This window comes from Quercus lobata, chromosome 11, assembly GCF_001633185.2.
Source record: "Quercus lobata isolate SW786 chromosome 11, ValleyOak3.0 Primary Assembly, whole genome shotgun sequence".
Classification (NCBI taxonomy): Eukaryota; Viridiplantae; Streptophyta; class Magnoliopsida; order Fagales; family Fagaceae; genus Quercus; species Quercus lobata.
In genome coordinates this window covers 6926775-6954754 of record NC_044914.1, presented here as the reverse complement: position 1 = coordinate 6954754, position 27980 = coordinate 6926775, and the positions used below count along the sequence as shown (strand labels likewise).

The 27980-nt window shown below is 32.6% G+C and overlaps 1 protein-coding gene across 2 annotated transcripts; it reads left to right on the top strand.

The window, feature by feature from the left end:
- Positions 1–27980, top strand: LOC115967508 (cyclic nucleotide-gated ion channel 1-like). Of its 2 annotated transcripts, XM_031086618.1 has the most exons (9): positions 1–187; positions 292–426; positions 4001–4418; positions 8036–8245; positions 9326–9609; positions 17925–18036; positions 24740–24976; positions 26899–27289; positions 27652–27980. In XM_031086618.1, exons 2-9 carry the CDS (start codon positions 395–397, stop codon positions 27678–27680), a joined length of 1713 nt encoding a protein of 570 aa, XP_030942478.1. In that variant the 5' UTR covers positions 1–187; positions 292–394; the 3' UTR covers positions 27681–27980. The 2 variants fall into 2 exon arrangements, with proteins under 2 accessions (XP_030942478.1, XP_030942479.1); XM_031086619.1 differs by lacking the exon at positions 24740–24976.

Here is a 27980-nt window from a genome sequence, read left to right as displayed (position 1 = left end):
AAGTGCACGGCAAGAGTTGCTCTTATCTTCAATTATTACTTGCATAGTTGCATCGGCTTCTGCAATTGCACTTGCTCTTAAAATTCTACAACAAAGCCAATTTCTGCCACTCAAATTTGTTTTTTCCAAATCTCTGTCCCTCTTGTTCCGCCTTGCATGTAAAATGCATACTATTTGAGTTTACCAGGTTCAATTACTTTTTATAAATACACATTTTCTTTCTCACTAAGGGATACATATTAAAAAAAGATGCATATGGTTGTATTGCCTAATTTCTTTCCATTTTTCCAGGGATCAAAATTCAGACTTTTCTGGTAAAGTTTGCTGGGTCATCTATACATAGTTCAGAGGTTGGTTCTTTATTTGGACCTTGGATTATCGATAAGTTTTAGGTATGAGTGACCATCAGCAAGGGAACAATGAAAGGTAGTTTCTTTTTCTCAAGAAGATTTTGTATGTCTGAACCTGAATTTTTATTTTTATTTTTTGACTTTATATATGTGCTAAAAATAATCTGTTGTTCCCTCTTCTGTCAGTAGTCTGATATAATATATTGGTTACTATTAAAACATTTTTTGAATAAGATTTCGAATGTCTGAAACTGAAAGACACCTTATTATAGCATCTTACTTGTATTATGTTGCTTTTGGGGCCAACTATGTCTAACCCAACTAAAGTTTTCATGATCTTAATTTCAATTCACGAATTTTCAATCAATGAATGATCTTTTTTTATAAGAAAATGATTTTTTTATGAGAAACATGATCTTTTTTTATAAGAAAATGATTTTTTTATGAGAAACAACGATTTTTTTTTTTTTTCGAGAAACAGAAAATCAATGATTTTAAGTTGCCAAGTTATATACCAAGTTACCAACACAGCACATATAATATTGCTCACAAAAATAATATGACGCCAAAAACTAGCTATTATTAGCGAAAAAATAAAAATATAACGAATTATTCTAACAATGACTTGTGATATTATATATGCTAAAAATTGGGTCTTAAAATATTATGTTTATGTAATGTAATGTGATTCATTATAAATATTACAAATGTTTCAGCTATTTGACACATTAGAAATACATAAAAATCTGTTTCCAAAATTTAAAACTAATATTTTCACTAAATTTATATTGCCAAATTTTATTTTAAAAATTAAAATATTTATTTTAAATCAATTTAATTGTGTACTATGATTTTTTTAAATTAAAATTTGGGTCTTAATTTTCTTAATTATATAAAAGAGTTGTATACTATGATTAGTTGTTTACTGTGATTCAACTGTGGTTAGTATTAAGAAATGAATCATAAGCTTGGTCATATACCTTAAATGTTTCACCAATTGGAATACTCTCATACTCTTAAATGTTGTTCATTCCATTTTTGGTATTTATTTTGGTTTGTTCATTAAAATAAAATATTTTGATATAGATGTATTTTGTCTACCATGCATTTTGGGCTCATTGTTATATATATAGCACTTAAAATATAAAATAAATTAAGATAATAAATGATCCCGGGGGGGGTGGGGGCGAACAAGGAGAGAATTTGTTTAGTCTTTTAAAATTGGATGAATGTTTTGAGCCTGTTGAGAGAGAGAGAGGCCTGGGTAGATAGTGATGTGATGGAGAAAGATAATGAGAATGATTAGAGAGAGGGAGAAAGTGAGAGGAAAAAGTAAAGAAAAAAGACAAAAAAAAGGTGACATTTTGCACTTGGAAAGGAGGGAGGAAAGAGAAAAAAATGATAGAAATCATTTCTCCCACACCCACAGGCCACAAGTTTGCAATCCACCCAATTTGGGCGGATTTGAAGAGAAACAGTGGAATATATATATTAAAAAATAAGGAAAAAGAAAAGTAGAGTCCACATGTTTAACTTCTTATGACCCAAAATTACATTTTTGCCCAAATCTTTTATCCATCTTTTACATTCATGTGGGCATAAAAGTTAAAACCTATATTTTTCTTTTAATTTCCTTTGCCTTTGTAAACGAGAGGAAAGAGAAGTGTATTATCTCTTTTCTTTTTTTCATCTCATCTCCTTATTTCCAAACATAAATGAGAGGATTGCTTCTTTTTTCCTTTACCCATTGCTTTTCTTTTATCTTTCGTCATTTGCAACTATACAAAGACTGTAAGATGAGAGTGACTAAAGAGTAAAAAAAATAGTAGAGTATTTAGAAAAGTAAAAAATTTGAAGCTAAGATTGTGTTTGTTTTGACTTCAAATCACTTTCGAAAATACTTTTCCGTAAATACGAGTGTTTGGTTGCGCATGGAAAATAAATTTTCCGGAAGTTATTTTCAGTTGATCGTGTATTTTAGTTGGTTTGACTTGGAAATTGGTTTCAGTTAAAATTTTCACTTCAAACCATTTCCAGACTCACGCGTAGAGAGAGAGAGAGAGAGAGAGAGAGAGAGAGAGAGAGAGAGAGAGAGAGAGAGAGAGAGAGAGAGAGAGAGAGCCCAACGCCGCGACACACCAGCGCCGACCCACACTAGCGTCGATCCACACCAGCGCCGATCAAGCAAAGATTGACTCCAACGCCGATTGCACCGTGTCGATCGACTCCAAAGTTCAATGACCCACACCAGCGCCGATCAAGCAAAGATCGACTCCAAAGCCGCTCGATCTCGCCTCCGCCGCGCGATCTCGCCTTTGCCTTTGCCTCCGCCGCGTAATCTCGCCTCTAGATCGAACCTAGTCGTCTCTCTCTCTTCCTTCTTCTCTCAATTTGACCGGATTTGATGATTTTTTTTTTTTTTTTTTTTGGTTTTGTTCTTTTGTGTTTCTGTATTGAGGAATGAATGTGAGCAACAAAACCAATCGGATTTGATGATTTTTTTTTTGGGGAAATTTGTTTCTTTTGTGTTTCTGTATTGAGGAATGATATGTGAGCAACAAAACCAACTGGATTTGATGAATTTTTTTTTTTTTTCTGGGTTTTGTTTCTTTTGTGTTTTCTATGGTATTTTCAAGAACACAACCAAACACTAGCAACTATTTTTCAAAACATTTTTTGAAATGCAACCAAACACTTGAAAATATTTTCCTTTCCTGAAAATAGCATTTCTGAAAAATATTTATTTTCCGAAAAATATTTTACATGAACCAAACACAGCCTAAATTGCATTTCGCCCAAAATTCAAATACTTGTTGGTATTGACAAAAATGATCTGGTATGATTTGAATTTTTTCCTGAGATAGAATGAGTGGGTTCCTTGTTTCAGTTTGTTTACCAATATGGTATTTCCTAGTCGGAATGGGATGAAATCAATAACTATGTAAAAGCCAAAAGCTCTAAAAGAATTTTGGTAAGGAAATGTATGTGTTTGATGTGGCACAATAGTATTGTGGAGTTCTCTATGTGAAGGGTATTATGAAAGTTGTGCGGCAAAGGAATTTTCTTCATCCATAATTGTACTTTCCTACTTTAAGTTTTAACCCACCTACATTTTTTAAACCAAAGCCAAACACACACTTCATACGTGCATAGAGTGGTAATTCGTTAGGTTTGGGATGGATTAGCCACTTTCCAATCCCAAACTTTTTAAATATGAGGAATTCCATTCCAAATCTTTTTTATTTTTATTTTTATTTATTTTTTAAATAGAAAGAAAGCAGTGCGCATGTACTTTGTTATAAAAATCTAGTTTTCTTGTAAATAGAATTATAGAGATGTTTTAATTTTTAATAAATAGTGGATTTCAGTTAACTCAATCGGTAAAGTTTATTATTATCGAATAAAAGATTAGAAGTTCAATCTTCACTTACACAAAAATCTAATTAGCATTTTGGCTAAATGATAAAAAATCATCATTATAAACACACATGTTATAGGTTGAAAGTTGAGTAAGGGTAGCTTATAATAGTTTAAGGTGTACAAAGTCGACATAACTCAGTCCTAATACGTAATTTTATTTATTTATTTAATTTAAAGAAGATCCTAATACAGAATCTGATAGTGTTTATGTTTGCCATGTTTTTGTTCAGGAATGAGAATAAGGATATCGAGGGGCAATTTCCCAGCAAGGTTGTTGAATTTGTTTCAAAGCCATTGGTACGTTCGTTCCTTGGATGGTATGAAGGAATACTTGTATTCTGTCGCGCGATTGCAGTATCACTACTGGATCCCTTGTTCTTTTACGTTCCCGTGATCAACGAAGACAAAAAGTGCATTGGGTTAAACAAAGTGTTGTGGACCATAGCTATTGTTTCGCGATCGGTCACCGATTTCATTTACCTTGTGCATTATGTAGTGATATCCGTAGTGAAATCCAAGAAATCCAAGATACGTAAGGAGCGTAATGATGAGTCAAATAGTAAGGAGCGTAATATAAGGGTAAAAAGTCGAAGCTACTTTTGGCCCTTCTTTATGCTCAACATTCTAGTTATTCTGCCCATTCCACAGGTAAAGGAGACTTTAGCTACATTCTCTGTTGGAAACTACTATTTTCACGTATTTTCTAGTAATTTGGAACTAACAAAAAAGATTTTTATAAAGACTTTATTCTGCCCATTCCACTCAACATCAATGAATCTATATTTTTAGGTATTTGATCAAAATAATATAAAAATTAATTAAAATAAAAAATATCCACCTCAAAAACTTTTCAACTAGTCACAACCACCTCTACCACCATTCCATCAGCAACAACCTTAACCCTAGCCCACGGAAGAAGAAAAAGAAGAAGAAGAAAAAAAAAAAAACCCAAACCGCCACCAAACCCATAGGAAAAAAAAAAAAAAAATCAAACGTTCAAATTTCTATTTGAGCAAAGATCAACTAAAAATCAACCAAACACACACAAAAAAAAAAAACCCAATCACCCAAATTTTGTTCTGAGCAAAGAGAGAAAAGAGATGGGTATGGGGAGATGGTTTTGTGGGTCGGCAAGATGGCTGGCAGCTGGGCAGCGAGTAGGCGAGCAGCAGATCAGCAAAGGTGGAGGGAGGAAGAAGAAGAGAGAAGAGGGAGTTTGAGGAGAGAGAGAGAGAGGGCAACCGGAAATGAGAAGAAATGAAGAGAAAAAGAGATTTAAAAAAAAAAAAAAAAAGTGGGTGTGAACACAACAATTTAATAATATATATATTTTTTATTTTACATATGACCTACTGTGCATAGCTAAAAGTAATTGTACACTATAGTTGTGGAGTCAAAAAATATGATTTTGGCTCTATCAATGTAGCTACATTTTAGTATTTAGTGGTACTAAAAATAATAATATAACTTTTTAACACTACCAATACTTGTACTTTTGGAGAAGCATATAATAATATGTTGTTTTAGAAAAATACATCTAATGCAAAAATTAACTAAAATTAACTTTTTCCAATTGACTTTTTGTATTTATGTTATATTATTTTCTTAAATTTAACATAGTTCAACCAAATTTCGTGATTACATATACAAGCATTTACAATCAAAATATATTTTTTGATAATAATAATAATAATTATTATCAATAATATACAAACTCTTAAAGTCACATGAATGTATCTTTTTTTTTTTTTTTTTTTTTTAAATCAACGCATGCGTGTATCTTTTAACCCAAAAACTAGTATAAAATATCTTTCAACTATCAAACCATTGGCAGAGCAACGGTAGGTGCTCTGCCAATGGTTTATACTAATATAAAACTAGTATTTTATACTAGTTTTTTTTAAACTAGTATAAAATATCTTTCAACTAAATAGATATTGATTATATATATATATATATGTGTGTGTGTGTGTGTATAGAGTCCAATTTTTTCTTTTAAATTATTAGGTATTTAACTTATGACCTTCAAATGCCAATTGAAATTGTAATATAAATTTTAGGTAAATGATACTTTCGATCACTGAAATTCGGTGTATTTGGTCCTTGCAATTTAAAAAGTTCGAATCTGGTCCCTAAATTTTTAAAATGAAACAATTTGGTCTCTCCTTTTTTTTATACATTACTAACAGGGGGTTGAGGCACCCCATTTTTGAGGGACCAAGTCGAATCAACCAAATATTTACAGAATTGAAATTGAACCAATCTCATATTTAAGGGATATAAATCGAACTTACCTTAAATTTTAGGGACCGAGCCAAAATATTTTAATTTTAAAGGACCAAAATTAAAATTACACCAAAATTTCAAGGATTAGAAGTATAATTTATCCATAAAATTATTTGTTTGATTATACAAATTTTATATCAAAGTCTATGGTTTCTAATATTAATTTGAATAAAGTCACAATCCTATTGTTGATGAGTTGCATGCATATATTGAAAATTCGGTATTCATAAATTTATGATGAATATTGAAAGCTCGGATTTGTGCTAAAACACGAGTTTGTTCAGACCCCCAATTAAAAATTACGGTTAGATTGCTTTTACTTTAACTTAGACTAAGTGTGGAATAGGAGTAAATGGACGCAATGAACTGATAACACTACCCTAAGCCATATTCATCCATCATTAACAATAAAGTAAAAGTTTAAAGGATAGGGAAGAGAGATGCAAATACAAGATAACACCGAGATGTGTTATTGAAGAGGAAACCAAAGAACTCGATGAAAAACCTCTCTGCGACTCTCCAAGTCGAAATTGATCCACTAGAGAATAAAGTTAGAGTACACGAATAACAAAAGACCCTCCAAGCCTAGTCTACCCTATGTACTTGAGCCCTCCAAACTCCTACTACCAATTAACTTCTTGGAGCCTTGCCTTCTCTAGTTTTCCAAATCCTGCAATTCAGCTCGATTGCATTTGCCAAGAAATGGCATCTTCCAATACTTCCTAGTAGCACCAAAATCTAACTTTACACTCAGTATAGGTGTGTTAAGTGTTTGGGTTAGCAATCTCTCAAAGATATGGAGATGGAGAGGCAGGAGTCGAGGAAAATTAGAAGGAAATGTGTAGATAATTATGGGTATAACAATATCTAACTCTTAAGTGTATTTTCTAAGATTTTCTCTCTGAAAAGCACTCCTCACACTTTGTGGGTAATGAGGGTATATATAGTGTTGGTAAAGACTTGGTACAGCAAAACACAACTTTTTGCCAAATAGAAACTTTTGCAGGTCCTTCGCGGGTTGGCCTTACCCGCGAGACAGTTGCGAAAAATATAGCCTAGCACGTACTCTTCATCTTCCAGTCATGTGCTCTACATGTGGCTCTTTTCGCGGGTTGCTTCTTGCGAGATAGTCTCGAGCCAGTTGCGAAATCCACTTGATCAACTTTTGAAGCTTGATTTTTCACTGATCTCTTATACTTATCCTTTACAATTAAATCCACATACATACAGGGAAAATGATTGAAGAAAATACAATCAAATTTGGCACGGAATTAAAGCCAACACAATATAGTTGGAAATCACAACTTTACAAATATATATTAAAATAAAATGGAAAACAGAAAAAAAATAAAAATTGAGCTTCCTTCTCATAAAAATGATAATTGATTGAAGATAAAATTAAAGATATTGAATCTAATTTGTCAATCTTGACTCAAGTTTGTTGAAGTTTAATAGGTATATTTTTTGTAGTAAACATTTGGATTATAAAATACTTGATTTATATTTTGATCTTTGTTTATATAGCGCAATATTATCCAACTACACATAGAAGGCATACAGTATATTCAAAAAAAAAAAAAAAATACTAATCATCATATTTATATTCGACCCCATGAAATAATTTCTGGCATCACCACTACTTCAAATATAGTCACACTGTACCACTGTTTCTAATTCCTATTTCTTAATAGCAGCACCAAACTGCCTATATTATAAAGATCTAACACGTAATTTTCAACGGACAAAAAATACTAATTTTATTCTTGGATAAGGAATATTAAGTTACTTTTATTTTACAACAAAAATATTTTCCCTTAACAACAAAACTTCAAATAGATTTGTAACAAATCAAAATGTGAATTAAAAAAAAAAAATCTAATACACACATAATTACTATTTTCTTTAAATTAACACTGTCCTACACATAATTAGATTATATCCATTGACTTTAAAAACAAAAATTGTTGTAATACATTCAGGTGGTAATGTCAAGCATATTTTCAGAGATGAGACGGACAAAATCTTCAAATATAACAATCTTGAACTCTCTAGTTCTTTTGCAATATGGGCCAAGAGTTTTCCAAATCTACCGATCCTGGAAGAAACTCATAAGCGCAGAGAAATTTAATGAGGCTTCCCTATGGATCAAAGCTTCATTCAATTTATTTCTATACATCCTTGCTGGTCATGTAAGTTTGCTTACGTAGTAATTTCACATTCTTTATTTTTAATCTTCGCAAATGTTGATTCTTTTATCAATGTATTGTTGTCTTTCTTAATATTTAAATTCCAAATCAACCTTCTTCTCAAAAAAATCTAAACCAACCAACCTTGCTAAATCAAAATCATATATTGAAGAAATATCCAAAAAAGAAAGAAAAATAAAAATTACGAATGTTTCATTTTATTAATTTTTAGAATTACCTAGATTAATTTTTTTGAAAAAATACCTCAAGAATGAAACTTAGAAGGTGCTATCTCGTGTAAGAGTTGTGTTGGGGAGATCATACCTTGGAAAGCTTCAAAATGGTAGTTAATACAATATATATATAGGGACAACACTTGACTCAAAAGGCTGTCTTAAACCAATGGGTATGGGCCTAATTATATTATATTAACCACTCACTATTCTCATTATTATTCAATATGAGACTTCACTTATATATGTATACACAACAAACAACAATCTTTCCCCTCACCTGTGAATCTTTGCCTCTTGATAGGCAACAAACAAGTCCCATTTGCTCTCTTTTGCCTTATGGACTTTTTTTTCGTCAACATGTCATCCATGAGCCTTGTGTATGCCATCCATAAGAACCACATCTTAACTTTGTATGCTCATTTTTTAGAACTTAGCTTGCACTACTGTCTATGAGAACCTTGCATCTCACCATTTGGCAATACCCTTTTGTGGGATTTATTTTTTATTTTTATTTTTTTCAAGATTGTCTGTATGAGCTTCTATAGGCTTGTTTGGTGTGATCCCTACTTGTGAAGGCTCCAAGTACACACATCCCCTCTCTGTGCTTTGGATGCCTTTGTGCCTAATCTATGCGAAGTATGTTTCCATCCGTTGGTAAAGTTTAGAAAAGCATCTCGATTCGCTTATTGAGAATATATATATATATATTTTTTTTTGAAAGGGAGAATAATTTAAGTAGTAGTTTCATATCCATACAATTCTCTTTTTCTCTTATTGTTATAGTTGTAATGGTTATTAACCTTTGGTTACGATATCTGCAAAATTTAATGATAATCTAATCGATTAGGTATTGGGAGCCTTTTGGTACTTTTTCTCTACCCAACGACTAGCGGCTTGCTGGCAGAAAGCTTGTGATCAAATTCATAATGATGGGGTTGAAATTTCTTTTAACTGTGACTACAGTTTTAGAAATCTCTCTTTTTTAGATGATTTCTGCCCTATTGATACACCAAACCCAAGTACCTTTGATTTTGGAATATTTCTTGAAGCCCGTCGATCTCGAAGCTTAGAATCCACGGGTTTTCTGCCAAAAGCATTTTACTGTTTCTGGTGGGGCATGCGAAATCTAAGGTTTGCACATGATACACCCTTTACTATTCCAAATCAAAATATATAAGTCCTGCGTATTTCTATGTCATTCAAGTTATACATGATGTAACTTAAAAAATATTACACCATTTAATAATTTATTATTGAATTCATATTCTGAAAATCTCATTGTTGGATTATAGGTTCTATATGTTCTTTAACATACATGTCAATCAAATGTTATTTACTATTCGATTAATAAATTTATATTTTATACATTATTTTTTTAAAAAAACTTGATTTTAAATAATTGATTAATGACATGACTATTGATCTTTGATCATCTTGAATTTTTGTAAGCATGAAGAATTTATGAAAAATGTAATTCAAAGATGGTTCAGTGGATTTGTTAAAATTTGCATTCAAATAAAAATATTAAGTGATGTAACATTGTTTAAAGTTACAAGATTTATGGCTTTTTAATCTATTCTTAAATTTGTTGTTTGCACACAATTGAAGCTAAAATAGTTATGAGTAGTGCTACATGCAATATGTACTACAAGTTTACTACATTAAGCATACAAATTGAAGTGTCACCAATAATAAAAAGGTAATTCAAATATTCAATTATGAGGTGGTTAAAACCTACCAATCACATTCATTAGCATATAAGTTTGTAAGTTATATTATATGTAATAAAACTTGTAGGGTAAATTGTAAATTGCACCCCTAAAGTTTGGGGCTGATTGGATTTTACACCTTGAAATTTCAGACTTTGGATTTTACCCCCTAAAGTTTTTGGTGTTTGAATTTTAAACTTTGACATTTCAAAACATGGATTTTACTTTCTAAAGTTTAGGGTTGTTTGGATTTTACACCCTCAATTCTGAAACTTTAGGGTATAAAATCCAAACACCACAAAACTTTAGGGAGTAAAATCCAAATACTTCTAAAACATAGGGGATAAAATCTAAATTTTAAAACTTCACGGTGTAAAATCCAATCACCCCAAACTTTAGGGTGTAATTTGCAATTTACCCAAACTTGTAATACCTATAATATTTTCCAATAGTTATTAGTTTCTCCTAGTTTTATTAATGATCTCATTAAATAAAAATATCATTAACTTCTACTCTTTATTTCTTACATGGTAAACTCGTCAAGTAGAATAGAATTTCCTAATGAACATTGGGATCCCAATAAAAAGAAATACTTGAACCTTGAATTGAGTTCTTAACGAATTTTTCATAAATTTGGATCATCCTAGAAGTTCACAGGATTTTAAGTTTGCTACTAATAGAATTACGGTTTGCTTTTATCCTGGAGATGCTTTGGTATTTTTTTTTTCTTTGGCTATATTATATTCCTAATATAGATATATATGTCTTTGTAGTACTATAAAATAGTACTTTAAGCACAACTCAAGATATATATATTAAGTATTTTATAATCTAATGTATCCTTAAGGGTCGAGTAAGGTGAAAAGGTCCTGTTCGGGTAAAAATCGAACTTAAACAGTTTGCAAGCAAGTCAGATTAATCATATTATAAGTTAACTAGTAATTTTTAACATGCAATAATAATAATAATAATAATATGATCATATTATTATTGTCTTTCTATTTCCTTTCAATACAAATAAGAGATCGCAAATAACTAAAAAAGGAAAAAGAAAAAAAGAGAACCAAAAACAAAATCAGTTTAAATAAAACTTAACTAATACATTGATTTTTAAGTTTACACAATCCAAAGTTCACTAATGAGTAATGATATCATCACCATAAAATAACATAAAGAAAATGCTAATGTTTGTGAACTATGTCAAGTTATCAACCTTCTCAGTTGTGCCTCTTCTTATTGCATGTAAAATAATAATAAAGTTAAATTATTTAGAAAGATAAATAAACAAAAGAAAGTTTTAAGAATAAAACATAACATACTAGGTAAAGAAAAATAAATAAATATTTAATATAAATTGTACCTCAAGAATCAAACTTCAAGTTGTGTGAAAAACTAATTTGGGAAAAATGATTTCATTACATTAATTAGAATTATAGAAGCTAATCTATATATATAAGCTAAAGAAAGTAACTAACTCTAACTAACTCCCATAAAATGTGCTAATTAGAAAAACTAAAATACTAACAGCTCTTGGCATGTGTATTACTAACAGTAGTTGGCACGTGTGAAACACATATACAATATACTATTAACTAAACTACAAGTCGTATATAGCAATTAACTACATGTTGCGCTCTGTTCTTCTATATCTTGACTTCCCTTGTTTTCTGTGTGTATGAGCTTATCTACAGCAATTGGTTCTTTGATAGTAGATTCAGCTTGACCAGAAGGCTTCTTCTTTTGATACTCCCCCTCAAGATGGACTGAGAGCAAATGAATATTGATCAGTCCCATCTTTGAAATAAGCTCTGAGAAGTGATTAAAACTCAAAGCCTTAGTTAGCACATCAGCCAATTGGCATTGAGTCTTGACATGAATTAACTTTATCACCTTAGCCAACACCTTGTCTCTAACCACATGACAGTCAATCTCTATGTGTTTGGTTTTTTCATGAAACATTGGATTGGAACCAATGTGGAGAGCAAGCTAACTATCCCAAAAAGAGCAAAGCTTCTCTATCATGCCTTACTTGAATATCCCTTAGAAGATAAAGAATCCATACCACTTCACATGTAGCTACTGCCATTGCTCTATATTCAGCTTTTGCTGAAGATCGTGAGACAATGGATTGTTTCTTGGATTTCCAAGAAATTATGGAATCTCTAATGAAGATGCAATATCCAATCACTGATCTTCTTGTGTCTGGACATGCAGCCCAATCTGAATCAGTAAAACCTTTCACATGCAACTCTAAGGCAGCTGAAAAAAACACTCCCTTCCCTGGTTCATTCTTCAAATACTGCAAGACTCTATAGGTTGCTTCAAGGTGTGGTTTTCTTGGTTTGGACATAAACTGACTCAACTTATGAACAGCATAAGTGATGTTAGGTTTGGTGATTGTCAAATACAGCAGCCTCTCCACTAATCTTTTGTACTTGCTGGGATCATTGAGCAAATCACCATCACACTTGCTCGACTTATGATTATGCTCTATTGGGACCTTATAAGGTTTATGACCAAGTATACTAGCATCACTTAGTACTTCCAATGCATACTTTCTTTTACAAAGAGCTATACCCTTACCAGTCCTTGCAACTTCTAGACCAAGGAAAAACTTTAAATCTCCCAAATCCTTGAGCTTGAACTTTTGATCCAATAAAACCTTGAATTGATCAACCTTGTCCTTATCAGTACTAGCAATTAATACATCGTCCACATAGACTAATAAGGCAATAAAAGACTCACCTTGTTGTCTAGTAAACAGTGAGTAGTCTGCTTTAGACTGCACAAAGCCTAATTGGATCAAGGCTTCAGAGAACTTGGAGAACCATTGCCGAGATGCTTACTTCAAGCCATAAAGAGGTTTGTTTAATTTGCAAACAACCTCCCCCTTGCTATGGAAGCTAGGTGGAAGAGCCATATAAACATCCTCAAGCAAATCCCCTGAAGGAATGCATTGTTGACATCAAGTTGGCTCAAAAACCAACCTTTCACAACAGCCATTGCCAACAAGCACTTCACAGAGACTATTTGGCAACAGGACTAAAGCTCTCAATATAATCTAAGCCTTCTTTTTGGGTAAACCCCTTTACAACCAACCAAGCCTTGTACCTCTCCACAAAGCCATCAAACCTATACTTAACCTTGTAAACCCACTTACAACCAATGGCCTTTTTGTTGGGTGGAACAGGAGTAAGGGTCCAAGTGTTATTTGCCTCCAATGCCGCAATTTCAACATCCAAAGTAGCTTGCCACTTAGGGTCAGACATAGCTTAAGAATAGTATTGTGGTTCAACAATAGCAGAGATGGAGCAACAAAATGATTTATAGGATGGAGACAAGTGATCATAAGAAAGAAAAGAAGAAAGAGGATGAGATGTACCTAACTAAGGCAGATTAGAAGTAGGGACTGAGGTTACCTAACTGCAATGGTAAGCTTGAATATAAGATGGAGGCTTAGAAACTCTAGTAGACCGCCTAAGATGAGGATTAGGAACCAAAGGCTCATTTGGAGCCTCAGGCAGATCCTGAGGAAGATCCTCACCAAGATCATGATGAATATCAATGATGGTGTCATCAAAAATGTTATGGGAAGAAGCTGAAGGAAAAGAAGGAGAAGCATCATAAAAATAAGATGGAATGGGGGACATTGCAAGAAGTGGAATAAGAGAAGAAGAAGAGGAAACAGCTTCAAGCACAAAAAAAGGAAAAACTGTCTCATGAAAAACTGCATCCCTAGATACAAGAATAGTGTGAGATAAGAGATCAAAGAGCTTATAACCCTTGAAATTGTAGGGATATCCAATAAAAACACACTTCCTTGCTCTAGGAAAGAACTTGGAAGACTTAGAACCAGTGGTGGAAGCAAAACATAGACAACCAAAGCCCTAAGATGGGAATAAGAAGGAGCCTTCCCAAATAGAAGTTCATAGGGAGTTTTATGCTGTAAAAGAGGAGAGGTCGGTCTTTTAATAAGATATACAGCAGTGAGCACACAATCACCCCAAAAGGAAAGAGGCAGATTGGACTAGATTTGTAAAGCCCTAGCAGTAGACAAGATATATTGACGTTTTTTCTCCACAACAGAATTTTGTTGTGGAGTATAAACACAACTAGTTTGGTGAATTATGTCTTTAGTAGAATAAAAATCAGAAAATTTGAATTCATGAGCATTATTAGATCTAAAACATTTGATTTTAACATTGAATTTAGTGAAAACCATGTTATAAAAGGAAACAATCAAGGCTTTGACTTCAGATTTTGCCTTCACGAGAAAAAGCCAAGTTGTCCTGGTTGCATCATCAACCAAAGTAAGGAAATATCTATGACCAGCTGAGGTAGGAACAGAAAATGGACCCTAAACATCCATATGCACCAAATCAAAAGGAGAATCACACATTTTATTATTGAAGGGAAAGGACAATCTTTTCTGTTTTGCCAATGGAAAAACAATACATTGTTTGGTACAACAATTTTGCAAGAAAAAAAAACATTGCTCAAAGATTGAAGCTTAACATCAGAGGGATGTTCTAGTCTAGAATGCCATAAAGAATACAGATTATTGTGATGACTATTAGAAGAAAAGGCAGTAAAAGAACTTATGTTGTGCTTGGACAGGAAGTCAACTAGAGAACTAGAAACTAATAACAAGCTTGATTGTTGCAGCAAGTACAAACCATCATAAAGCAATGAGCAGAAAGGAAAACAAGACAAAAGGGTTGTGTCTTTGTCATGGAACTGACTGATAGAAGGTTAAAAGAAAAAGAAGGTACACAAAGGACATTTGTAAGGATTAGATGTGAGGAAAGTTGAATTGTTCCAACATGTGTGACAACAACTGATTCCCCATTAGGAAGTTGTACCACAGAATGTGAAATAGCAATAATTGAGGTTAGTAAACTCACAGAACAGACTGTGATCAGTAGCCCCAGCATCAATAACCCAAGTCTCCATATTATAAGCTTTTCTATTAACAAGCTAAGCAAAAAAGACAGAATGCTTGAAGTTTAAAGACATACCTGCTATTGTGTTATTTTAAAAACCCACAGTATTGGACATGTGGTACTCCTGCCCTGTAGAATGTTGTTGAGATGGCCTTGGTAGTGCACCAATCAAAGCTAGCAATTATTGGTACTGATCTGTTGTGAAAGAAGGAGCATGAGTGGTGATAGCTGCATGGCCAGGCACACCTTCTTGAGTCAGTGCCATATGATTGTGAAGTTGATCTGGAATAGTAGAATAGACCAGATGGGCCATGGACTTGTTCTTGGATTTGTAACCTGGTGGAAATCCATGTAACTTGTAACACTTGTCAATGGTATGGCTTAGCTTGCTACAATGAGTACACAATGGTCTATCTTTGCCTTTGCCATTAGAACCCCCATTAGTGAAATTCTGAGTCTTGGTGGGTAAAGCAGTAGATTCAACCCTCGCACCCATACTAACACTCCTTTGCATCTCTTCTTGTATCATCAAAGAATGCACCTTGTTAACAGAAGGTAGAGGATCCATGAGTAAAATCTGAGTTCTGAATTCAGAAAAAGAATCATTCAGTCCCATGAGGAACTTTATCACTAATTCTTTGGCTTGAAGAACAGTAAGCTTTTGATTCACATTGCACTGACTTTTTCCACAAGTGCACAAAGGAAAAGGGCTGAGACTTTGCAATTAATCCCACAAGACCTTCAATTGTGTGAAGAAATCAATGATTGAAACTTCACCTTAATGGAGCTCTGAGATTTGCTTTTGCAAATTAAAGATCTTTAGACCATTCTTATGACAGAAAGTATCCCTCAAATCATTCCAAATTTCCAAAGCAGTTTCCCTATAGACAATACTAGCCTGAAGCCTTGGAGAGACTGAATTGATTATCCAATTCCCTACCATATTGTCTGCACGAATCTAGGCTTGAATTGCAGTTGGAGAATCTACAATTGGAGATGACAAGGTGAGAGAGCCATCTATGAAGCCAAGCCTATTCTTAGCAATGAGTGACTTCCTAACAGACTAAGCCCAAGTAGGATAATTTTCTCCATGGTGTAAAAACAAAGGATCATTCACATTTAATGAATCCTGTGTTGAAGATTTAAGTTTTAGAGGTTGAAGCAGTAGTTGTACTAGTGGCAGCCATGGAAGGAGCTTCGAAGCTTTTGAAGAAGACGAAGAAAAATGAAGAAGAAAGTTCTCAAATCTGTTAAAAGAAAAAAACCCTAGGTTTTGTGCTCTGATACCATGTGAAAAACTAATTTGGGAAAAATGATTTCATTGCATTAATTAGAATTACAGAAGCTAATCTATATATACAAGCTAAAGGAAGTAACTAACTCTAACTAACTCCCATAAAATGTGCTAATCAAAAAAACTAAAATACTAACAGCTCTTGGAACGTGTATTACTAACATAGTTGGCACATGTGAAACATATATACAATATACTACTAACTAAACTACAAGTCGTATATAGCAACTAACTACATGTCATGCTCTATTCTTCTATATCTTGACTTCCCCTATTTTCTGTGTGTATGAGCTTCTCTGCAACAATTGGTCCTTTGACAGTAGATTCAGCTTGACCAGAAGGCTTCTTCTCTTTATAAGTTAGCAAGTAATTTTGTTAGTATTTTTATCTACAATAAATTTTTTAATATAGGTCAAGAATACAAAGAAAGTGATTCAATAAAGAATTAAAAATTATGACTATTCTATAACAGAATCAAATTACCTAAAATCTTATAACCAACTTAAAAAAATATCACTTTAAAAAACATGTTGGGTTCGATTGTAATCCATACAATAATTACCCATAAAGATTTTTGAGATAGAAACTAAGTCACTAGACCTCCAGCACAAGTAATAGACAATGTATCCTAGCTTATTGGTTTTGCTGCAATTGCTAAATTAGCCTTTAGTCTTCACACTGATTTAGTGCCGCAATCAAACAATCCAGAGGAAAATCTCGAAAATTTTGTAATAGGCTATCAGTTGACCGAGAGCCTTTTAAGAGTCTTCTAAGTATTTTTTTTTTTTTTTTTTTGTCCTGATTGTCAATCTCACATGACCAAGCCTTCATTCTTGCATTGTCAAGATTGTCTTGTATAGTGAATAGATACTTCAACCTTCATTACCACTATTTACATTATAGTATCAAAAGCGAATATTCATGCTCTTAACATATATGTCATATGTCGTTCAAATAAGATGTTATTTATTATTTAATCTATAAAATTTTTTTATGCATAATTTAAGATTATAAAAATTTGAAATTTAAACATTTAATTATTGATATAGTTATTGATTTTTAATCTTCTTGAAAGTTTACAAGCATTGAGGACATAATAAGAAAATGCAATCAAATGGTAGATTTGTCAAAATTTACATCCGATAAAAAGATATAAGAGAAGTTTGTAGCCATTGTCTTCTTTTTGCTTTTCATTCTTTCCTTAATTTCCTCTAATTGTGTCGTATTCATGCTTCCTTCTCTCATGGATGTAATGGGCTTGAACCCCATCCTTAATTAACAATTGCTCTTATGTATGGGGTTGGAGTTCCTATTTGTCCAAAAGCCATAAACATGTGATCTTGACCCTGCTTTCTTACTTTGAAGGCCCAAATATAGATCTTTCATTTTCTTTTTAACTAATACATTTCCCCTAAATTTTCATGAATTCTCATTTTTTGAATTTTAGTTAGAAATTTTTAAGCTTAGTGTCTCATACATTATAGTTGTGGCATTTTGCAGTTCTTTTGGGTCAAACCTCCAAACAAGTAGCTACATATGGGAAAACATCTTTGCACTTGGAATTTCTATCTTTGGTCTGTTATTATTTCTTTATTTCATTGGAAACTTGCAGGTGAGTGCCCAATCCTTTCCTTTCACTTCTTTTTTTTTGAAAATTTTTTGCACTTTATTATTTCTTTATGATAGACCAAAAATATATTGATCCCTTTTGTAAATTAATCAATTAATTATTCAAGTGAATTAATTAGTTTCAATTACACGCAATAAGCGTGGTAGCACAAACAAATCACCAACTAAGTTAAATGTAGCGAAAAATAAATTTGACACAAGTGATTTGTTTACAAATGGGGAAAAACACTGAGGCAAAACCCTAACGGGTGAATGTAAGGTCACAACTCTCGAGAATCCACTATAATCAAAACAAGCAGTTACAAATAAAAGGAATTTCAGTACCTATTACCAATCTACAGTTGAACCCTTACCCAATACCCAATTGGACTTGTGATATAGCGGTAATCTCTCCGTTTAATGCACGACTCCCAATAGCCTTCGCCTGACAAAATCAACCACACAGACGTGCTCAACGGCCTTCCATGACCAATTCCCAAGAAACTCGTCCCAAACAGCAGTTGCACGTGCCTCCATGCATAGACACAGGCTCCGACTCTCCTCACATGTGCCGTCAAGGATTCTCAACTCCTTGATCAGATTATGGTCACACACACTACTATGTAGGCCTTGTTGTTCGCCGATCTACAAAAACCTAAGAATATGGCCCTCATCTGACCCTACAAGCGCTCTCATGTGCCACATGGAAGTCCTACACGCGTTGTTGCCACCACACTCTTGCCACGCATTGAAGAACTACGCCAGCTTTTTATAACGTCATCCATGACATCATCTGATGCCTTAGATTATCTTTGAATTCTCATTAGATTTTTGGACCTTGGATTGTCTTTGAATTCTCAATACCTCATGTGATTCTTTAACCATTTGAATTATCAGCTTTTACATCTTTGATTCTTGGATCAAAGACACTTGGATTTCTAATTCTTGAATTGTGGACTCTTGAGTGGGTGCATCAAGGATTAGTTCTTGGCTCTTCGTCATTTAATTCACGGGCTCTTGCATTTGGATTCTTGGGTGGTAGTCTCCATTGATGTAGGAAGGATTGGTGTTCAAAACTAATATTGTGGGTGCATATGAAATCTACCCAATTTGTGTATAAGCCTGATGCCTCCACCCCTTGAAACCACTTCAACATCTCTCCTTCCATATAATAAGAGGCAATGGGAACCATGAGAAGTGGTGGAGTGTTGTCAAGAGCAAAGAATTTGTAGACCTTGAGAAGCCATCAAAAAGAATATCCACATTTGAGTTTCAGTGACTCCATGAAACTTTGATGAGGTGCAATGAATTCGATCATCTCAAGATCAACTGCTCTAATACCATGTTGTGACTTAAATAATCTCCCAAGTGTAGAGTCACAAAATAATATTTCAGTGTGTCCGAGGTCGAATCCATAAAGAAAAAGAATTTATTAGCAAACCACAAGATAAATTAAAAATTAAAAACAATAAAATTTAATGTAAGAGAAATTTTGATTGAGGGTTTGGTAAAGAAAATTTAGAACGAGGGAAAACAACAATATATTAAGACACTAAGGTTTAAGGGTTCACACATAGCACATCCATTGGTAGTCTTAACAATATTATTTTATAACTCAACTAAAATTCATACAAAGCATGATCTTAGTCTGATGATTTAGCAATTAGAAATCAAGAATTAGTTTTCTAAAATTTGATTCATTTTAGGCAAAATAAAACTAGTGAATTAATTGAAAGGAAATTTTAAGCATCTAACATGCCGGAGTCTATGCTAAATCAAAGAATATACAAAAACAATCACTATTCTAGATAATTAAATCAATAAAAAACACAAGAACATAAGCACTAAAACCCTAAAATTATTGTCATGAACATACCAATAAATAGTTGGGTTTCACCCTTTTAGTTGAGTTATAAAATAATATTGTTAAATAAAACTAATGTCCATAAATAAAACTCCAAAAATTGTAAATAAATTTTAAATAAAACCTAATTCTCCTTCTAAGGCTGCTAACTCTTGAGTTTTCCCTAAAGAGCCTTTAAATTGTCCAAGAAATCTTATTATAAGATGGATTCTCATTTAGAGAGAATCCCTAGTTTTTAGACTTCATTTAACCAACATTTTTGGCCCATTTAAAGTCAGAATCGGGGTTTTATTAAACTATAAAGTTTTAGCCCTATAAGTTAGCTTTCCAGCACTTGAATCATCAAAATTAATATCAGAGTTGAAAGTTATGCCCAAAATACTAAATGCTATGTAGTCTAGAATCCAAATCTAAATTGGACTTAGATTTGATGTAAATCTCTTTTGATTCCATGCTCCAATTGGACTCAAATTTAGTTAGGTTGACCTTCTTTAACTTCATTATCTCCCTTGTAAAAATAAATTCCATTAGGATTCCTTGCTAGAATTAATTTCATTCTCTACAAAAGACATGTAAATTCCGTGGTTTGTACCCCCTTTATGGCACATCGGCTTGTCGGTTCCTTCTTGTGAAAGTAGGATATGCTACACTCAATCTCCTTGAAAACAATTTTAGATTTGAATCTAGTGCACGCAAGCTTGAGAGTATACGAAGTCTCTTAAAAAGAGATGAATGAGTCACCACTTGGTTATAGGTCCTTAAACCAAAACATGACTCCATGAAGGTCTTTCTACCAGACTAGGTTCAGAGTTAGGGTACAAAATGGGAAGAGGTTAGGCACCCCAAGCCTGCCTAGCTATAGTGACCTTTATATATTGTTGTTCAGCTTGGTGGAAAGTAAGCTATCTTAGAGGCCCAAATGGATGTGCACTTGCATCTAAAGCCTAGGTATAAGCCTATGTATCATGTGTGACAAGCAAGGGAAAGTAGATAAAACATGCGATCATGGAAGCATAGACATGTATAGAATCATACAACTCATGGCATCAAGCTTAAAGCATTAGCATACAGACATGATAGAGGTCAAAACATCAACATCCAAGTATGTGCATGTGTATACCCAATTATGCATGTGCTCGCACGCATGCAAATGGATACCAACCAAGATTGCGAGTTTCTCTCAAATGATGATTATGTCTTATGTAAAAGGGGATCATTAAAATTGATGTGAAGTCTTCTTTGATGTGTGGATATCTTCCCTTTATTAAAATTAGATTTGTCTTGATTTGTCATCAATGATCTTGCATCTTTTAAGGCTTGAATGAGATTTGATTAATTAAGACGGAATTAACTTAACTTTTATGTTACTATTTAAGTTCAAATCAATTACCTTAATAACATTAAAGCTTGTCAAGATACTTTCCTTATCTTTGAATAGTCAACTAATTCCAAAAGGAATTGAATATTAATTGACTATTGATTTTGATTTTTTTAGAAAGTATTTAAGCTTTTATGAGTTGTAAGGTTTTCATTTATTATTTCTAAATATTTTACTTGCCTTATGAGGATTAAAGCAAAATTAGAGAGTGAATGAGAGAGAAGAGATAGACTGCATTAGGGTTTGATACAAGAAAGGAAAGAAAATAAGATATTTTGGGTATTTTGGATTTATTACACATGTGATACAAAAGGAAACAAACATGACAGCATATATACAGTCAAAGCAAAAAAAAAAAAAAAAGGAAAGATAGTAAAATATGGCATTAAAAGTAAATGAAAGAAATCTAGTTTATGCCTAGATTGGCATGCACATCTAGGCTTTAAATAGATTCCCAGAAAAACAACAAAAACATGAACCCTAGCCATCTAAAACATGTGTACACAGGGGTATTGGTGCGTATGCATCTTATACCATGTGTACGCATCCTAAGGCAAATTAGGGTTTGTTTTTACAAATTTGTAGAAAAATGAAGAAAATGGATCAAACAACCAAAGAAAAGCATGTTATGGTACAAAAGCAACATATTAAAACATTAAAACAACATGAAAAAACATAAAAGAAACAAGAATCAAAAGGAAAAGTGTGGATCATAGCAAAGATCCATATCTCCTCCTCATGGCACTTACAATGATGTTAATTACCAGCCCTTCAGCTGAAATCAACTACCGCAGTTGAATGTTTGGAGGAATGATTCGAATGGTTCGGTTAGGTTTAGCTTAATGACACTAAGTGGTGTGCTAGAAAAGCTTTGAACCAACTAGAAGTTTTGAACATGAATGAGTAAGAGATTATCTTCTAACCAAAGATGGCTGAAAATCAATCTAATGCTCACATTTTTTGCCCTTCTAGAGGTATTTCAACAAAGTTTCTCTAGGTATTGAAAATCTAGACCATTTAGATGGTGAAAATGGGGGTTTATATAGGAAAAATTGAGATCTAGGATTAGGTTAAACATTTGGGCAGTCAGTTGATCAAGCTGGTTGCCCTAGAATCTCATCAAAATAGAAATTAAGTGATTTAAGGCTTTTGTCCAGATGGTGTGTATGCCATAGATTTTTTGTCCAGATGGTGTGAATGCCATAGATTGAGTGCATACACATCAAATACCTAATGTATGCACCTTTTGTAAGTCTTGGCCCAATTAGGTTAAAAATGGCCTTTTAGGCTTTTGAGCTTGATTCTGAGTCATAGTTGGGCTTGGGCTTGAACTATATTGAGCCACTTTGGGGTTTGTATGCTCATTGTCTCCACACATGATGCTAATCATATTGGTAGCGACTGATTTTCTCGTCATTGGGACTAGGGGATTTGGGTATAGGTCATAATGAAATAGGGTGTCTACAAGACATATTCATGCATTAAAATTCATTTTAAGCACAAAAACAATTATTCAATATTATTCTAAAACCAAATATAAAATGCATGAATTAACAAAAAATAAGTATGACAATACTTTCTAATAATGATATAAATATTCAAAATTAAGCTATTATTATACTTCTTGTTAGGAACTTGGTTATTTCTATTGAGAATAGGTGTAAAGCGTATGGAAATATATGGGAATCGTATGTGAATTGCCTTAATTCAAGATAGTCACACTCCATAAAGAAATATTAAGAAAGAAAGGAAGTGCACCAAGCAAGGAATTACATTTTTTTTTCAAGATATATCAAATTATGGTTCCTTGCACTCTTTATACAACTCAAGCTCTCCTTCTATTGGCCACACATGTAAGGTTGTCCATGGGTTGGGTCATATCAGGTTTGGGCTTAAACAACACTCGACCCAACCTGATTGGGTGGAGCATATCTCAACTCATCGCCGACCAAATTAGGCTAGTTAACGGCAAGTGGTGGTCAATTTGGTTGGAGTTATGGATCTAGAAAACGGAGAAAATTAGGCTAGTTAACGGCAAAAATCAGTGAAAATCTGGTGAGATTTCTCCAAATTTGACAGAAATCTCATCATATCCAGTAAGATCTTGCCAAATCTTGCAAATCTCGCCAGAAAGCTCATATATATTTCGGATAGTTTGTGTATTTTGGCTTTTGAGGAAGGAGACCTGCAACTGACTTGGCAACATTAATTTCTATAGGAAAAGACCCTCTGCTGACCACTAGAGTAGTCAAGTTGGGTTACGGTTGGCTTGAATCCAGTGGGGTTTATCACTTAGCTTGGGTAACCGAGTGGGTTGGACAACCCTACACACATAGGTCTAACTCTATCATAATCCCAACATGTGTAACTGATTCAATCCTATCTATTTTACTTGGAACTTAACTACTAATTGAAGGGATGTAAGGATAAGATTATTTGGATAAGAGGATCTTACAAGAAGTGTGGGGTTACTAACATAACTTCTTCCAGCAAATGGCATTCCATCAACAAAGTTGTGTTCTCTGCATTAATTAGAAGCTAGATAGGTTAGTATTTTTTTTTTTGCATATTCCACAAGCTAGCAACTAGTTGTTACCCTTTGGGAACTTTTTCGCATATTGCACAAGTTGGTGATTGAGTTGTTGGTATTTTCTTTTTGGGGAAAGTATAAAAAGGGCACCATAGTTTTATAATTAGGACACATTAAACCTTACACTTTTAAATGAGACTCATTAAACCCATGACTTTCATAAATATACACAAAAAATCCTTCCAAACAAATTTCACCCTCACATGTGAAATGTAAATTTATAAAAGTTAGGAGTTTAATTAAAGTGTCTCAGATCTCAATTGAAATTCTGGAGTTTAATATATCCTAATTATAAATTTATGAGGTTTTTCTTGTACTTTACCCCTTTTTTTTTTTATTTTTTGTCTGAATCTTGTTCCCTTCGTTTTCCCCTCCACAAGATTGTTTAAGTCTATAAATTCTACCCCATTTCCTATCTACATCTCTCTTTTTTCATTTATTTATTTTTTGAAAAAAGAAAAGGGTTTTTTTTTTTTTTTGAGAAGATGGAAAAAGAAAAGTTGTGTGGAAGTAGAACATTGAGATGTATAATTGTAAAATATTACTCCCTCCGTCCCACTTTGTTTATCTTGTTTGAAAATTCAAACTTTTTAAGGAAACATCATTTATTGTCTTGTCTACCATTTAAAAATGTATAAATTTCCAAAACTACCCTTAAATAAATTTATCAAAAGATAGAATTATTAATAAAATAAGGATATAATAGGAACATTAGTAACTTAATAACTTTTATTTTTTAGAAATAGAACAATATTTTAAGATATCCTAAAATAAAATAGATGACAAATAAAGTAGGACGGAGTGAGTATTAGTTTTAATGCCTAAACATGGTAAGATTTGGCGAGTTGAACTGACTAGCAGAAGTGGGACGACAGATATACTTGGAGTGGAGAACAACAAAAGAACAAAAGTGGAGAAAACGACAAAAAAGCCTTAAAAAGTGGATGGACAAACACGACTTTGATAGAACAACAGGGGACAAGATTATTGACCACATGGCTAAGAGCTATGATGCAGACGATGACGTTCATGTAGAGACCCTTATCCCTGGTCTTCCTCGTGAACTTCGAAGCGCTGTCAACTGCCATATCTGCTTAAATCTGCTCAAGAGTGTGAGTTTCACTACTTTTATAAATTTGCTAAATAGCTGCTTGCCCCATGCATGGTGACAATGTACACACTTTGGAAATATTCTAATTGAATAGTTAATAAAATATAAAGAAATATCATTTAACATAAAAATTAAAATTTATAAGTTTTGTATATTTCAATTAGTTTGATTGGTAAAATCTTTTATGGTGAAATATATTTATGTAATTATACTTAAAAAAAATTTATTAAAAAAATTTGTCATTTTTATGACCGTTGTGTAATTTTATAGCTTATAAAAAAAATATTTGCTCCCTTTTGCATTTAGTATGTTAGGTAATAATCTTGAATAACAGTTAAGAAATAAGTATTTACTAGCTTTAATATATATTTTATAGTGACAAAGACTAATTTTTGAAAATTAATAGTAAAATCCTACCAGATTCAATCTAATAATAAAATATCATTTGAGAATTAAATAAAAATGTTGAATATATAGATTTTAGAATTTACTAGTGTACTGTGTACATAAGAACGGTCGTGGCTACGTTTGGTAAGTTTTGGAAAATAGAAATTCTAGTAATATCAAATTCTAACCAAACGAAATTTGCAAAATACATTGTTTGGAGAAATAAAGTTTTAAATAATGGATCTCAAAAAAAAAAAAAAGTTTTAAATAATGCTTAAATAAGTGAGAAAATAATCATGCTCATTAAAATGCGTTTGATTATGCTTTTTGAGTATATATTTTTTTAATTTATTATTAAAATTTTCTACGATATGTTAATCATTTTAGTAAATAATAGATCAAGCACAAGGAAAAAAAAATTAAACGCTAGAGCTAGTATAATTAGATCTACGAAAACATTATAACAAAAAACTCATTTTTAATTGGATAATTTGTACAAAAATGAGAAGAAAAAAAAAAGGCCTAATTGATTCCGCTAACATCCATATTTTTTTCATAGCTTTTGTAATTTATGTACAATTTTACACAATTTCTTAACAATTTATAGAGATTTATGCACAAACAATTTTCCACAAAAGTCGTGAATGTGTATGGGCTTGCATCATAGACAGCAGTGGGTTTCTATGGCTTGTGAGTTGGGCGTGGGTGGGTGAAATGAGAATCCTCAGCTCTAAGGATTACTGTTCTGATTTTGTTTTTTTTTTTTTATAAGAATTACTGTCCTGACTTAATTGTAGAGGTTAGGGAAAATGAAATTGAAAACTGAAAACTGAAACTGAAAAATACTGTAGCAAAATAATTTTTAAATGTATGAATAATACCTTGGGACCAATTTTTAATGAAAAAGTTACTGAAAAGTGTAGTTTGTGGGACCCATAAACAGTGCACGAGAGCATTGTTCACAAAAGAAAAGTCAAAAAGTTACGGCTAGAAAAAAAAAAAAAAAAAATCTGAAATACAAATGTGCGTCTGGGAAGCGCGTTTTATCTAATACAAAGAAGAGTTAAAAAACACAACCAAAATTTTTTTTCAAAACGTATTCTTTATGCCTAGAAAATTAGCTACTAAATGCATTCATAGAGTACCTATAATGAAACAATGTTATTCGACTAGAAGTAAACAGGCTGACCTAAAAATTTTTTTTTTCTCACCATTATACTTTTAAAAATAAAATATTAAATATTTCTTAGCTCCTTTACTTATAATAATAATTATTTGGGGAATTATATAGATATTGTAGAAATTTTAGTTAATATAATGAAAGTTGGTTTTTACACTGTGTTTAAATGACTCAATATTTTTTTTTGATGAATTGTCAAATGACTGAATATAAGCATTAAGCTTGACATGCTTTTAGTACGTAATTTATTATAAGTATAGTAACATTGTTAAGATAATTTGCATTACGTGAAACTCAATTACCAACTATTAAGAGGTATACACAAACTTATAGTAATTTTTTTTTTCCTTGATCAGCTGAAAATCATAAAAGACAGTGGGTTGGCCAAGCATGAGTCACTGTTGCTTAAAATCTGCGACTCTCTTCAACCAATGTTCTATAACAAGTACTGCTACATTGTTAGGGAGGGAGACCCAATTGATGCGGTATTCTTTATTACAGCTGGCACTGTATGGACTTATACAAGCAATAATGGTGAAGGATCTGAGTCTCAACATACTGAGCATCTAAAAGATCAGTACTTTGGAGGAGAACTTCTTGAATTGGTTTTGACATCTACCTCCGGTGACATATCCAACTTATCAAAAGTCCAAGTTTTTTCAAAAACCCTGAAAACATACACAAAAGTGGAAGCCTTTGCTCTAATGGCCCATGACTTGAAACGAATTTGGCAATCTAACCGTATCAGTAAGTTAATAAGTTTCATTTTATTTTACACTAAAAACTTACATTTTCTATTTTACACACCAATTTTTACAAAACACCCACATTAGTCTATTTATTCTACATATTTATTTAATAAAATATTCATTCTTTTACAATTTTTTATTATTTCCTCACTCACTACTCCTCTCTCTTACATACCCAACACTACCAAAAAAATAATAAAATATTATATACATGTACTATAGTAATCATGCATATATGCACGGTTATTGTAACACTTGTGCATTTATACACAATTTTATACCCACTGATGTTGGTGTTTTTTTGGCCAAAATGTGCATATCTCAACATTTTTTCTATTTTGCATTATTTTGCACTTACAGATCCAAGTGCTCTAACTTGTCCCAATTAAGTTCAGAGTTCTAGGCAGCTTCACTTGTACAACAAATCCGGCACCGCAATCACCCGAAGATGTATGATAGTGATAGCGTTGGTGGTAGTTTGATCAAGAAAACTCCAGAATCCAGCAAAGCCTGACAGTACTATTGTTGCAAAGCAATAGTTTGTTTTGATGTATTTGAAGTATTTAGTTTTTATAGTCATAAGGTTGCTACTTGTTTGGATTCTGAAAATGATAATGGTAGAATTATAAAAAGAGTAATGTGTGAAACAATAAATTGTTTAGGGTAACATTTTTCAATTCAAATAAGGA